This window comes from Accipiter gentilis, chromosome Z, assembly GCF_929443795.1.
Source record: "Accipiter gentilis chromosome Z, bAccGen1.1, whole genome shotgun sequence".
Taxonomy (NCBI): Eukaryota; Metazoa; Chordata; class Aves; order Accipitriformes; family Accipitridae; genus Astur; species Astur gentilis.
The window spans coordinates 5,801,409-5,816,104 of record NC_064919.1 but is presented as its reverse complement, the minus strand read 5'-3'; the positions used below and the strand labels follow the sequence as shown (position 1 = coordinate 5,816,104).

Here is a 14,696-nt window from a genome sequence, read left to right as displayed (position 1 = left end):
AATAAAGCCTCACGAAGGCTTGTGTAACGGGAGCCAACTTGCAAGCCTCAAGAGGAAATGCAGGGTGATGTGTGCTACCCGCAGCGCCAAGCGACCTGGGGCAGACAATTTTGCCTGCAGAGTGAACAGAAATGGCGTGTCACGGGCAGAGATGCAACAGCTTGGCTGATCTTACTAGAAGCTCTCTTCCTGTGGAATCCTTGCCAAATTTAGAACTGCTCTACCCAGAATAGCTCTCCTGAAGGGGTGCCACAGCCACATTACCCCCTCCTGCAGGAAATTCTTAGCACAGCTGTCCTTCCAGTCCCCACACATCCATACGCATGCTCCTGCCCTGGAAAGCAGTTAGAAAAGCCTGCCTCATAAAGGGAATCTCACAAATACTTACACTGCATTTCTGTATTTAGGCATATCACTACTACAACAGTGACAGGGCTGTGTTATCATTTTATTTAGAAATCTGTGAGGGAAAGCAAACAGCGGTAAATAGAAACCTACAGAGACAGCAGGCTACAACATTACTTGAAATCACATTTATAATACTGAAACGTGGTAATGCAAAATCAAAGTTGTAGGAGACTGACGTTGAAACTGCAATTTCTTAAACAGAAAAATGGCAGGGAGTGAATGTATTACAATGCTGTAAACCGAGGGCTCGAGCCAGCTTCTCCTTTCACTGACACTGGGCACAAACCCAGCATAATTCCACGGATCTTAGTGGTGTAACTGGAAGAAAATTTTGCCTTTAGAAGGCAAGATATGAAACTTCATTTCAGCAGATAAAAAGAGGTTGGCTGGAGAGCTGTGAAAGTGGGAGTAGTAGTTTGTTTTAGTGGCCTCAGGAAAAATTCACTTAATACTTTTGGGTAATGCAAAGCTTTGAAAACCTGAATGTTTAGATGCCTTCTGAGAACTCTCTCGAGACATACAAGTGTCAACGTGCTGCTATTTGTCAGCTCTTTTAACACCGGGATGGGGGTGGGGGTGTAAAATCAAGGATACCTACATGTTATATTGCCTGGCAGTGTTTGTGACACGGTGTCTTCTTGATTGCAGAAGTACTATGTGTGAGGTGGAGCTGATGTGCCAAGTAAACCCACTTAAGTTAGCAAAGTTATTAATGACAAAGTTAGGCTTGGGGGGTGCGAGAGCTTGCAGGCTTGAGTAACGAGAAAAAAAAAAAAAAAAGAGTACAATTTCAAAAAAGTGCAGAGTAAATACCTACTTAGTAGCAATGGAGTCGCAACTCTCACTCATAAGATAAACAGTACGCTGTAGACTCGAGGATGCGGGTGGGTTTTTTTTAAATTCCTGTCGCTAGAATACCATGCCTTTGCAATAACATGCCAAGGAAAGGGTCCTTTTTAGGCGCATTTCCCCGAAAAAAGCCACCCCAGCGAGCAGCGGCGTGAAGGCGGCCAGGCCCAAAGCCGCTCAACCGACGGTGGATCTTCCCACACCCCGCGGGTTTTTGCCCCGAGGCCCCCGACAGGCCGGTGGTCGGGCCGCTCGGAGGCTGCCGGCCCCCCCACCTCCCCCGACCGAAGCAAGGCCGCCGACCCTCGCCCCGAACGCCTCCCTCCGACAACGGCCGGGCCGGGCCGGGCCGGGCCGGGCAGGACCTCCCCCCTCCTCCCAGCACCTGCCGCCCACCCTCCCACACTTGGCCCCTTTTTATTTCTTTTTTTGTCTGTGTGTGCGTGTCCCCATTTCGGCAAGGTTACCCCGCTTTCCCCCCGCCTCCGGGGTCCCTCACACGCTCCCGCGCACGCGTGTGTGAGGTGAGGTTGTGAGGTGGGGGGGGGGGAGGTGTGGTGTGTGGGGTGTGTGTGTGTGCGTGCGCGCGCGCGGCGGGGCGCAGCGCGCAGGCGCGGCACGGCCCGCCCGGCTCCCGCGCGCTCCCGGGCCTGACCGGCGGGCGGGAGGCGGGACGAGGAGCGCGGGTCCGCCGGAGCCGCTCCCCTGGCGGCCGCCGGGGGCCGAGGCAGGCGCGGCGGGGCCTCTTTTGCGGAGCTGCCCTGCGCGCCCAGCCCCCGCCCAGCCGGGTATTGTTCCCAGCCCGTCTCCGCCGGGGAAGTTTTGCCCTCGTCCCCGGCTCCGCTCCCCGCCGGGGCGGGGCGGGGGTGGGGGGTGGTGGTGGTGGTGGTGGTGGGGGGGGGGGGGGCGGCCGGGGCCCCTTTGTCGCCACCTCCCCGGCGTGCGGCGGCCGGCGGAGGGGGGCCGGCGGGGGGGGGGGGGGGGGCGAGGCTCAACATGATGGCGGCCGAGGCCGGGGGTGAGGAGGGCGGCTCGGTTACCTCAGCCGGGACGGCGGGAGCCGCCGCGGGCGCGGAACCGGGGCGCTACCCCGCCGTGTGCCCGAGCAGGGGGCCGGGACCGCAGGGTCCCTTCCCGGCCGGCTCCGGCGGCGGCGGCGGCAGCCCGGGCGCCGGCCCCCCGGGTGGCCCGGCTTTGTGCTCGGTGCTGGGGCTGCTGGAGCTGGGCGTGGGGCCTGCCCCTCCGGCGGCCGGCGGCGCCTCCGCCACCACCACCGCAGCGGCCGGCCCGGGGCAGGGACCGGAGGCGGCCCGGACGACCGAACCCGGTACCGCCGCCTCCGCCGCCTTCCCCCCGCTGCCGCCGCCGCCGCCCCCCTTGGCCGGGGGGCTGGGAACTGTGGACGAAGGGGACTCGCTGGACGGGCCGGAGTACGAAGAGGAGGAGGTGGCCATCCCGCTCAACGCGCCCCCCACCAACCAGTGAGTAGCCGCCGCCACGCCCGGCCGCTCCCCCTTAACCCCCCCCCCGCCCCCCCACCCGAACCCCCCTTCCCCGCCCCACCGGTCTCCGAGGAGCGGGGTCCGCCGCGCCGCGCCCCCGCCTTTGCCCGGTGGAAAGTGTGCGTGGAAGTCCCGCAGAAGTTTTGTGACACCCCCCCCCACCCCACACACACACACCACCACCCCGCCCCCGGTTCCGCTGCACGGCAGGAAGGCTGCTCCGCCGGGAGAGTGCCCGGGGACGGGAGTCCCGGGGCGGGCAGAGCCGGTGCCCGGCCCGGCGGCGGCTGGTGCTCGGCGGAGGGGACAGCCCTTCTCCGCCTGCCCGCTTGGCGGACCGGCCGTGAAGCAGCTCCCCTTCACTCGAAGGTGGTGCTCCGGGAATAACTGGGGTCAGCTCCTGGGGGGGGGGGGGGGGCGGGAAAGCGCTCTGGTTTAGGGTGGTTGGGTGTTTTTGGTTGGTTTTTTTTTTTTTTTTTTTGCAAGCTTTCATAGCGATACTGCAGGCTGCCAGGAAGAGTGAGCTATTCCGGTTGTGGTTTAACTACCTGTTGGGGAGGCTTTTCCAATCTCCGGTAGCGCCGTAGTCTTTCTCAGCAGAGCCATAAGCTTTATTTTTCTTATATAAAAGCTAACAAAAATGCTTTCCATGGCATAAAATAACTCGTATGCCGTGTCATCATTTTGTATTGCATTGCTTTCTATTAAAAAAAAAATAAAAAGTTTAGCTTTTCTATTTCATACACAAACATAGCTAATGTAATGCGCACGTGTTTGGTCCTTTTTTAAATTCAGGCAGTCTTGAAACGTGGATTTAAAATGAATTAATATTCTATTTTTTAGAGTATTAGCAGAGAGGCTATTTTTATAAATAATGGCTAACTGATTTACTGCTCAGCCAATTTAAATTGAAGTTGATTTTAGTTAGGTTATGTTCAGAGAGAGGAGGCAGTTGAAAAAAAGAAACCGTAAACCTGCAGTTAGGTTTTATTACACTTATCCATCCATTAGGTTAATCGGGTCTCCTGCAGTGCTGGTAATAGAAAGAATCTTGCACTAGAGGCAGACCAGTTCTGTGTTTATGTTGTGTGAAACATAAGATCAGATAATGTTACGTAGAGTTTGTGTAATTGGTAAGTACTGGAAACACAACCTTTGGATTTAATTGTAGAAAGTCTGCAGGTTTATGTAAAGCACTTGCAAGGCTCGTATTGGAACAGAAAATAGCCCTTGAGCAGGTACCATATTCTCCCCCCAAATTAAGTTGCTTCAGAGGATTCAATTGCTTCCGTCAGCACCTAGGAGTATGTTGTTCCTTAAGTTACAGTGAGTATAGTCGATAATTTAGGGTTTTGAGGTACAGGGTGGCAGATGTATTCAAGATAGAGGTCAGAAAGTTAATCTGCAAACCCGTCTGAATTTGGGTTCCTTTTACGTTCTGTCGTAACTCCACTGTCAGAGAGTTAACTTCTGCACTATTTCATGTACTTCCAAGATTTCAGGAGCCATTGCAGTTGTATGGAGGACATAAAAGGTAACATTATAGGCTTTCTTTTAAATTAGTCTCTCTAACCTTGACAGGCTTCCTAGTAATCCTTTATTCTTTTCATTTCGGGACTTGTGGAAGTTTGTAGGCATTAAGGCCTTGTTTTGTGAAGATGGTGTTTGAATAGTCTTAGGCTTGTAGAATTCCCTAATGAGCTAGAAATAGGATTAGGAAGATTTGGCAAAGGATAAGGAGGAAAATAAAGTTACTTCTTCAGTATTGGGTGCCAAATCAGTGAGATACAGAATCCTGCTATTTGGTTTTCTCTCTGTAAGATCGGACTGCTGCTTCTGTTAGACCTGGCTAAGATCCCCATAGAACTGAGGAAGAAGCCAAAAAGAAGGCTGCTTTGAATTATTTTTAGAAAGAGGTAATTTTCATTGATAATCACCTGTTTGATACTAAATGATTGCTACCTCGTCTACAATTCTGGGTGGATTTTGCAGTCAGAATATTGTCGTGTAAGTCATGTGCAAGCATGATGGCTAACTTTCATGAGAAAGGATGTTAGATTTCTGACGAAGAGTACATGCTAGGGGAAGACTGCAGAGGCCCTGATTTTGTTTTGGTTGGCAAGGCTACTTACCTTAGTCAGACAAAGGGGACATTGAAGTTTTTGCGGGACCAGGGCATAGCTCTGTAGCTAAATGTTCTTCTCTTTAAGTTTCTTCAATACAGGAACATCCAAGAAATAAAATAAATTAAAAAAAAAGAATCAGAAGTTCATACCTCCACATACTTAATCTTTTACTTTGCAATTTTATCCTTGGTGTGTGACTTTTCCATAAAAAAAATTAGGTTGGCTGATTAAAACGATTAGAAGCCTTTTTCCTTTTCATTCATCTCTTATTTATTTTATACAGCATCAGTTTTTACCATTCTCAGTTAAGTCATTTACATTGGCCATATGTCGATAGTAAATTGTATCCTTTCAGTCCTGCTGTTTTATTTTGGAAGTGCCCTTTCTTTGTAGGCATACCATCTGCTTCTATGGAGTTGAACTCCTGATTGATTACCAAAAACAAAGATCAGTATTATCTACCGTCTTATATAAGGAAAGGTCCAATATAAGTCTTTAAGAACAGTAACGGATCTTGCAATTTAAACTTGGATTAAATTTCTCCAGTTGAATGTGATTACAAAACTGTTGTTCCATTTGTTTAAATATGACTGCCAGCTCCACCCTTTCCCACTTCCTCCTAATTCATTCAGTTTTTATAGGAGGCATGCAGGGTTGGCTTGATGGATAATTCCACGATTCTGTCAAATGTTTTTTTTGTCTTAATTGCTTACAATATGTTATGCATACATCAGAAAATTGAGAGTGCTCTTCACTCCTGGCCTTGTTTTATGTGATTATAAAATTCCTGTTCTCCGCTGTAAGAATAAAAAGGCATTATTTCTTTCACAACAGTAACGACTCACTAGGCTTCTTTTCCTTCCCATGGACATGCATTGCATTTCAGGGTTAACTGAGTGGTTGGTTACTTGACTCCAAACAAAAGTGTCTGGTAAAGTTGCTGCTGGTGTTTCCAGGTTCATACTCCAATCTTAGATTAGACTTTTAAGTATAAAGTAAAATGAAGCTTTCTGCATAAACTTAGACCCAATTTATCACCTTTTCATCTCCTAACTTGTTTTGCAAATTAAAAAAGAAAACAAAACCAAAAACAAAACACAAAGCAAACAAAATCTAAGTTCCCAGTTTATAAGTGTTAGGCCGTAAAGGTGTTACAGACGAAACATTTTTTTTAAACGTGAGTAGCTCTTAAATACTGTATAGCTGACATTCTGGCTTTCACAGTAACTAACCTGAAGAGATGGGAAGTAAAGCAGATGCAAGTTCGGCACTTCCCATCAGGATGCTGTAAATATAGTTTGTTCAGGGTAGTCAGGATATGTTCATCTTTGCTAGCAAGCACCTAATACACTTAATTTCCTCTTCTCTTTTCCATGTACTTAAGGAAAAGGGGAATATGACTTCTCTTAGTGTGTTTTCTTTAATTTTCTAGCACTGGGAGGAAATTGTTAGCATGTAACAGGTTCTCTTTATTCACAAAATCCCCAAGTAGCCTTGATTTTTGTCTTTGATCCAAAGTGAAACTGACTCAAGGCTTGTCTATTCTGTGTGTGTGGTTTTTCATATTTCTGGAGCACAGCAGTAGCGTGTGTATATTGTAGCTTAATGCTAGATGGGGGGCGTGGGATGCTAAGGGATAAAGTGGGCAACTCTGTGTTTGTTTTGGTCATTTTTTTTCTGTGCTTTCTGCCCTGTTTGCAAAGCTCACTGACAGAGGCTGAAATAGGGTAAGGAAATACCTTCATATTTAATGAATGAATGCTATTTAACTTGGTTGTAAACCAGCGGTATGTGTAATAGTTCAGTTATTTATGTATTTGATTAAAAATCTTAGTTGACAAAATTATTTTAGATCCTAGTGTTCCATTAAGGTGGCAAAAGCAGTTCCACTGTATTCCAGCAAAACTCATATTTTTCTTACAGTGTTTTTTGAGCAGTGGTTATCAGTTTGATATAGAAATAGTTGAAATCAAAAGCTATCAACCATTCAAAGTGAGATAGGCTGTCAAAATACTGTCTGTTTAAAACAGATCTTACCCAAAGCAGATGTATTCTTACAGTCACTCTTGGTGCCTGTTGAGGCAACATAATAGTGAGAAAAAGAGCTGAAGATAGAGAGATGGATAGAGAAATATTACATAAGCATGGATTGCATGAAAGTAGAACATTTTCCTACCTGAACGTAGTGTGAAGTTCTATTTTTTTTCACGACTGTCAAAGGTGGCAAGTCTGGTGTTCTGCAGCACTTATTTCAGTAACTCCTGAAAAGGATTTTTTTTCTGAATAACGGCTGCAGGCCCTTTTCCATACTGATGAATGAATCTGTTGCACTGAAAACTGAGGGCAAATAATATTGGCATGTTCAATTAGGTACTGTATAAACAAAAATGAAATGTGGTGTAACTTGATTTTAGTGTATGAGGTTTCTGTTTAGCAGTTAATGTGGTTAGCAGCTAAACTTTTGTAGATAATGAATTTCTTTATTAATTCCTGTTCTCTACGGAAGCGAAACACCTTATTTTTCTAAAGCTGATAGGTAGTGTACGGATTTGGCCACTTACAGAACAGATCTGAATAGAAATCTGGTTTTAGCTCTGGCTGAATGTGTGGTGTTAGAAGTGCTGTCTTAAATGAATGGCTAAAAGCAGAGTAAAATCGTGCCTAACCATATATAGGAAGTGAAGCAGTAAGTAAACAGAGTATGTTAGGTACATATATAAATGAAAGCTTCAGATGAAGAAAACCAGAAGTAGAACAGCATTCGATGCCGGAAAAAGTTTGAGGAAGATTTTTCAGTAGTTCAGTCAATATTTCTGGTTAACATCAGATGATGTAGTTTAGTTTAAACAGTGAATAGAGTCTCTCAATCTGCGCTTTATCTAGTTTTTATTTTGTGTCGTATGTTGACTCCCAGAACTTCAGTGTGGGACTTATGCACTTCATTTACTGGCCTACCCTATTGCGAAGCATAGTGTTGTGCCATATTTATTCACCTTCTCTTGTCTTAATGTTTTGTGGCTGGAGAGTGGGGAGGAGCACAAGTTTAATCTGTGGGGCCATGGGTCTCTTCAGTGTTAGACCCCATCTGTTGAGTCAGACATAAATTCTTAGGACTCCTGTGGTAGTTTCCCTGTTGCTCACATATCTTTCTTTCTCCTTTAACAAAACCAAAAAATATCTTGGCATTTGTCTCACTGATAGGTGCAGTAGGAGCGGGGAGAAGGCATGTTGTTTTAACATTCTCTTTGTGCTGCATGGAAGTATTGCAGCGAAATGATGATGCGTTTCTCTGTGTCCTTCTGGAGTACGGTCAGTACTAATAAAATGTTACCAGTGCTTGACAAGTTTTATATACTTGTCCCATTTTATATACTTTTATATACTATATAAAGACTTCAGGCAGTCTTCAGTATTTTTTATTTTTATGTAAAATATCTGCTCTGTCACTGTGGAGCAGAAAAAAGTTGAGTCTGTCTTTAAATTATGTTTTGTGTTGAAGGTGGTGAGCAGTAGTCAGCATGGATTTATGAGGGGGAAATCGTGCTTAACCAACCTAACAGCCTTCTACAATGAGGTCATCGGCTCAGGTAGAAAGGAGGAGAGTTTACCTCAACTTTAGTAAGGCTTTCGACACTATCTGCCATAGCCTCCTCATAGACAAGCTGACAGCGTACAGGTTAGATAAATGGGCAGTGAGGTGGATTGAAAACCGGCTGAACAGCCGGGCCCAGAGGGTGGTGATCAGCAGCACAAAGTCCAGGTGGAGGCAAGTTACTGGTGGTGTTCCCCAGGGTGTACCCAAGGGCCAATACTGTTTAACATTTTGATTAATGACCTGGATGCTGGGACAGAGTGCACCCTTAGCAAGTTTGTAGACAATGCAAAACTGAGAGGAGTGGCTGAAACGCCAGGTGGGTGTGCTGCCACCCAGAGTGACCTGGACAGGCTGGAAGATGGGGGTGCCAGCGATCTCGTGAAGGTCAACAAAGGAAATGCAAAGCTCTGGCACTGGGGAGGAGTAACCCCAAGCATATGCTGGGGGCTGACCAGCTGGAAGGCAGCCCTGCAGAGAAGGACGTGGGCGTCCCAGTGGGCAGAGCCAGCAACGCACCCTCATGGCAAAGGCGGCTAACAGTATCTTGGGCTGCACTGGGAGGAGCGTTGCCAGCAGCTTGTGGGAGGTGGTCCTTCTCCCCTGCTCAGCCCTGGTGAGACACATCTGGAGCGCTGTGCCCAGTGCAGGGCTCGCCAGTACAAGAGAGACATGGACTTACTGAAGTGGGCCCGGGGCAGGGCCACCAAGATGATGAAGGAAATGGATCGTCTGTCAGACAAGAAGAGGCTGAGAAAGCTGGGACTGTTCACCCTGGAGAAGAGGCAGCTCGGGTGGGTCTTATCCATGTGTATAAATACCTGATGGGAGGGAACGAAGAAGAGGGAGCCAGACTGTCCTCTGTGGTGCCCAGTGATAGGGCAAGAGGCAATGGAAACAAATTAAAGAATTTGAAATTCTATCCGAATTAAAAAAAAAAAAAAAGGCGCCTTTTTTTATGGTGGGAGTGGTCAAACAGTGGCAGATGTTGCCCAGAGAGGTTGTGGCATCTCCATCATTGAAGATGTTCATTACCCAAGTGAACATGGCCCTGAGCAACAGCTGTAGCTGGCTCTGCTTTAGCAGGGTGGGGAGAGAAGGTTGGACTAGATGATCCTCAGCAGTCACTTCCAACTTGAGTGAATCTGTATGTGTCCAAATATACTATTTATAGTTGAGGATCAGTGTTACAGGACCTATTTGTTGGAAATTGTTACTTGAAGTAGAAAGGAATCATGTCAGAGGCAGTAGCTAATAGGGAAGACTTTGAAGGAAAGGACAAGAAATCCTTAGGATCGTAAACAGAATATTTCATTTTCTATGTAGCAGATCTCATAACTTCTGCTGTAAAAGCTCAAGAATTTGCCTGTTGAAAAAAAAGTCTTTATAAGGTAGTTAGCAGTGCTGCTTAAATAGTAAATAAATTTGCTTGGAATATCTACCTTTTCCTTCTAAAGTATGTTTTTATTACAATTATTAATGTGTACAAATTAATGTATACAAATCAGTGTTGCTAAATTAAATTGAAAGCTCCAGTCAGTGTTCTGGTAAGTTAGCAGTCTGATTCTTGTGATGATCAGGCCCTGAAAAAGTCATTTTTCACCTTCAATGTTTGGTATTTGCAGCTGCTTCTGTGGCCAACTTCATACCAAATCAATTCCTTTTGTTAGGGTTTTCTCTTTTGTTAAAATGAAATTGCAATAGTTGTTCATCCTCAAGTGCTAGGGTTTTTTTTCCAAGTATACGGTTTCATCAGGGTTGGAATATATAGAATCATAGAACCATAAAACAGCCCAGGGTGGGAGGGACCTTGAAAGATCATCTAGCCCAGCCTTTTGTGGGAAAGGGAATGTAGCTGAGATTATCTAGCAGCCAGCCTGTCCAGTTGCATCTTGAAAACCTCCAGAGAGGTTTTCCTCTGTCCCTGGGGAGGTTGTTCAAGTGAATGATTGTTCTCACCGTAAAAAAAAAAAATAATTAACTACTGGAGTAGTGTGATGAGGTCCCCCTGAGCCTTCTCTTCTTCAGTGAGAAGAGGCCTAACTCAGTCTTTCCTCACAGGGCAGGTTCTCCAGCCCTTTGGTCATCTTGTGGCCCTCCTGTGGACCCTCTCCAGTCTGTCTGCATCTATCTTGAATTGTGGGGACTGGAACTGGACACAGTACTGCGGGTGCAGCCTGAAAACTGGTAGATTGGGTTGATCACGTCTCTACCTCTGCTAGCAATGCCCGTGTGAGTGCAGCGCAGGATCCGATCTGCCTTTGCTGCTGTAGAGGCACGCTGCTGACTTCTGATCATTCTGTTGTCCACCAGGACCCCAAGGTCCCTCTCAGCAAGGCTGCTCCCCAGCCACACGGATCCCAGCCTGGACTGGGCTCTTTGGTTTTGTCATCCCTGGTGCGGGACATTGCACTTGTCTTTGTTAAACTTCATACAGTTCTTGCTAGCCCACGCTTCCAGCCTGCCCAGGTCTCTCTGTAGGGTGGCTCTCCCATCTGACGTGTCTAGCTCACCACCCAGTTTGGTGTCATCAACAAACTTGGTGAGGGTGCTTTTAATCCCATCACCTAGCTCATTTGTGAAGATGCTGAACAACGTGGGGCCAAGTGTTAATCCCTTGGGGATCCCACTTGTGACAGGCTGCCAGCCAGAGTACAAACCACTGATCACCATGCTCTGAACCCAGCCCATGAGCCAATTTCCTTCCAATCTTGCAGACCACCCATCCAGTCTGTATCTTGCCAGTTTGTCCAGTTAATGTTAGTGTTGAGATGCTGACTATATGTAATTATATGTGAAGAAGTTGAGTATGTAACTACATGGGACTATTTGAAACATTACAGTTTTCTGTTAAAGATTGCTGTCATTGGCTCAGCAGGGGTGGCTATGTGATTTTCTTATTAATAGCTTCTTAAAGATATTTGGACAAGTTCTGTGAACTTCCCCTTGCAGAGTACACTGCTTTCTTTTCTGGAGTAGTTTCCAGAAACCATCTAGGTTTAGCCAGCCTTTGATAATCAGCCCAGGAATTGTATGGTAATTCTGTGTAGATTTGTGGAAGAAGTTTTTCTAAAGTGTTGTTCTCTTTTTGTTGTTGTTAAGATTTTACCTTTTGCTTTCCATAAAATTATGCGTATGTACATAAATGTTCAGCTGTATGTAGGAGACGCGCAAAAGGATACTCAGTCTGTGGCTTACTCATTGGGTTTTGTATGGTTATTTTACAGATAAATTGCATCATCTTTTTCTATACATAAAATTTAAGAGTAACCATAAATCAATCAATTCCTCTTTTATATTGCCATCTGTTAGTAGAGTAACATTAGAGACATTACAAGATGCAAGCCTGGATACTTGCTTAATCCGGAACATTTAAGGAATTGCTTGCGTTATCTTGTTGAAACCACACCTTTTCCCCAGAATTTTTCTTGCACAGATTTTTGTGCTTTCTAAGTATCTGTGGAGACACTTTTTTTGTTGCTGTTCTTTCTACTCCTTGGCAATAAAAGGGATGCTAGATAAAGTTATTTATTCTTCCAAAAGCAAAATGTTACCATGCCTCTGTAGTAATCATCCCGTTCTATGTTAAAGTATAGAAATAGGGTTTTTTTTTCCTGCCTTAGTTGTACACACAGTGTTTTTATGTTGCACTGTTGGATTTGTTGTGTATAGATTGTACTCTCCAGGTTATATTCCCTCACTGTTGTTCCTAGTGCATGTAGGAAGAATTGGACATCTTTTAATCCAGGCATTGTATCTGTCTTTGATTTCTAGTGTATAACTGTCAGGGTTTTCTCGTTATAGAAACAGTTATCTATCCATGGGTGCAATGCACTTTTTTAGAGAGGCCTTCCAGCTTGCAAGAGGAGGTGAGCTTGAAGCACAGAACAAAAACCTATGCTTGGTTAGAGACGGTGAGGTGAAAGGAGGAGGAGAAGGAAGGTGAAGGAGCCTCTGGTACATTTAGTGAAGTTAATGGCAGACAAGATGAATGTCTTAGAAATTTCTCAATTATTGCCAAAGAGTATCTGCTGATTTGTGTAGCAGTATTGTTTCTGTAGTAGTTACTCTTAGTTCTAACAGAAAAAGGCATATTTTTTTACTTGAGGGCCCAAGTAGGAAGCATGTGAAAATGGTAAGTTACTTGCTAAAAGTTTTAATGACTTCCAGAACTCGCTTCCTAAGCTGATCCTTCAGGAAGAAAATGCAAGCTGTTTCAGGAGCTATTTTTCAGCCAGTTTAGCTACATTTTACCTGCTTATTGGTGGCTCTTGCAAAAATGAGATAGGCTATCAGTCTTTGTTTCAGTAAATATGTATCAGGTAGGATTGGAAGAGATCTTTTGGCTATGATGGATATTACACTGTTGTCACATCTCTGTCTCTTTTAAAGCTTATAGCATTTTTTGTTACAGCAGTTGAAACTTTTAGAACCTTTCTTTCCCTAGTGAAGTCATTTAAATGTATTCCTTTATAACTGTATGCTTATCTTGCTCTTTAATCTTTGCATAGTCTTTTTGTTAAGATGTACTGATGTTTTTGGTTAATCTGTTTTGTTTTAGCCTGGAGTTGATGTAAACTCTGCTGAAAGTATTCTGATGGCTTCTTTTGGGGGTGTGTGTGAGTCCCATGGTTAACAGGTTGTCACAGCTGCTGTACTGACGAGTGCCTACGGTAATGACTTTCCACAGTAGTTGGCTGGTTCCTAGTCTTGAAGTGCAGCACGGTTCAGTTTTCCACATGCTGTTTCTAAGAGGTTTTCGAACAGTCAAATGAGAAAAGCAGAATTATTCTTCATTAGGCTTACATGGGTATGCCTACATGCATTGTACAGCCTCTTAGAAAAATGTATAGGGATGCAAAAGGGATAAAACCCCCTCCCTCCATTCCCTAGAAGAGTATGTAACACTCACATACTTGGCTCCAAGTTAGTTTCAACTCTTGTTTTGTTATCTTAAAGGTGCATCCAGTGTAGTAGTTGATAGGTATTTTCAGAGCTTTTTCTGACAGGAAGTTCGTTGTGATGTGGAGAACGGCAAAGACTTGGTCAAAAATTGGTAACTACTGAATAGTAACTAGTAGGACAGAAGAAGGATGTGAATTTACTAAAGTTTGAGTGAAACTTAATTTAATCTCTACAAATAATGTGCATAAAGGAAGTAGTGCAGCCTTACAAATCTGACAGAGAAGGGGGTAAAGTGTTAGAAGGCAGAGTCTGGATAAAAGATGGTAAAACTAAGAATGCTGAGAGAAATTGTAAGACAGAAATCAAAGTTAAACAGTGAATAGGAACATCCAGTCCTCACATGGAAGGCTTGAGAGGGAGTGGTTGGTGTTAACAGGATACGAAGAAACAAGTAAGAATACAGGATATTTTGTTGTGGTTGTTTTTTTTTTTTCTCCTCTGTCTTTATGAAACTGTGCTTGAGATTCCTGTGTGCCATTTGAAAGTGAGGATTTTCCCAGTTCATGGTAATCATCTTTGCTCTCTTTTGCCTCTAATGGGAACAGAGCTTGCATAGCCTCAGGGGTTGATAACTAGAATCTGTAACGTGTGAAAGGTACTAAGGCAGTGACTGAATTGATGGAGGGGAGCTCTGACCATGACTGCTAGAAGTTCTCCATTCCTCTTACACGTTTTGTTGAAGCAGCATGGTATGGCTAAGAGCCTTGAGTGAAGTGGATATTGGCATTTGATGACCCTTTTTCCTGTACACCATAACTTTTTCTAGACAGTAGTAGAGAGGCCTGCAGCTATTATCAACATGTACATTTGTACTAAGTTGCTGAAAAACACTTTTACTCCCTTTCAGCACTTTCTCCTGCATTCCCTCCTCCCAAACCTACTGTGTTCCTAACTAAAAATTGCAGCATACTGTAACGGCAGAATCCTTTAGTGGAACAACAAAGCTTCGTAATATTTGCTTTTCCCACATGTAAAAAGGAAATATGTAAATAAAAGGATTTGGTCGAACAATGTGACGTGCTTCCACACACAATAGCAGCTGCCGCCTTCTTCCAGATGGCAAATTCGCCATCTGTTACCTCTCTGTGAACAGTCTGTGCCTTGCATGGATCTTGTGTAGTGTCCATGTTGAGGGCCGAAAGGCCTGTTGCTGTACCATGAGCTTGCTAAAGGAATGCAGTGTAGTTGCATTCCTGCTCACAGTAAACAGTGCTGGCTGTGCCCAGTGAGGCTGGTGTGACTGGGTGTCTGGTA

At 45.0% G+C, this 14,696-nt stretch overlaps 1 protein-coding gene across 3 annotated transcripts in view; it reads left to right on the top strand.

Moving 5' to 3' along the window:
• Positions 1 to 2,253: 2,253 nt before the first annotated feature.
• The window catches only part of RASA1 (RAS p21 protein activator 1), a 66,801-nt gene continuing 54,358 nt past the window's right edge, over positions 2,254 to 14,696 (top strand). For all 3 annotated transcript variants that reach the window (XM_049796520.1, XM_049796518.1, XM_049796519.1), the window contains exon 1: positions 2,254 to 2,738. In XM_049796520.1, the coding sequence (XP_049652477.1) occupies positions 2,254 to 2,738 (485 nt within the window). The remainder of the gene's footprint in view (positions 2,739 to 14,696) is intronic.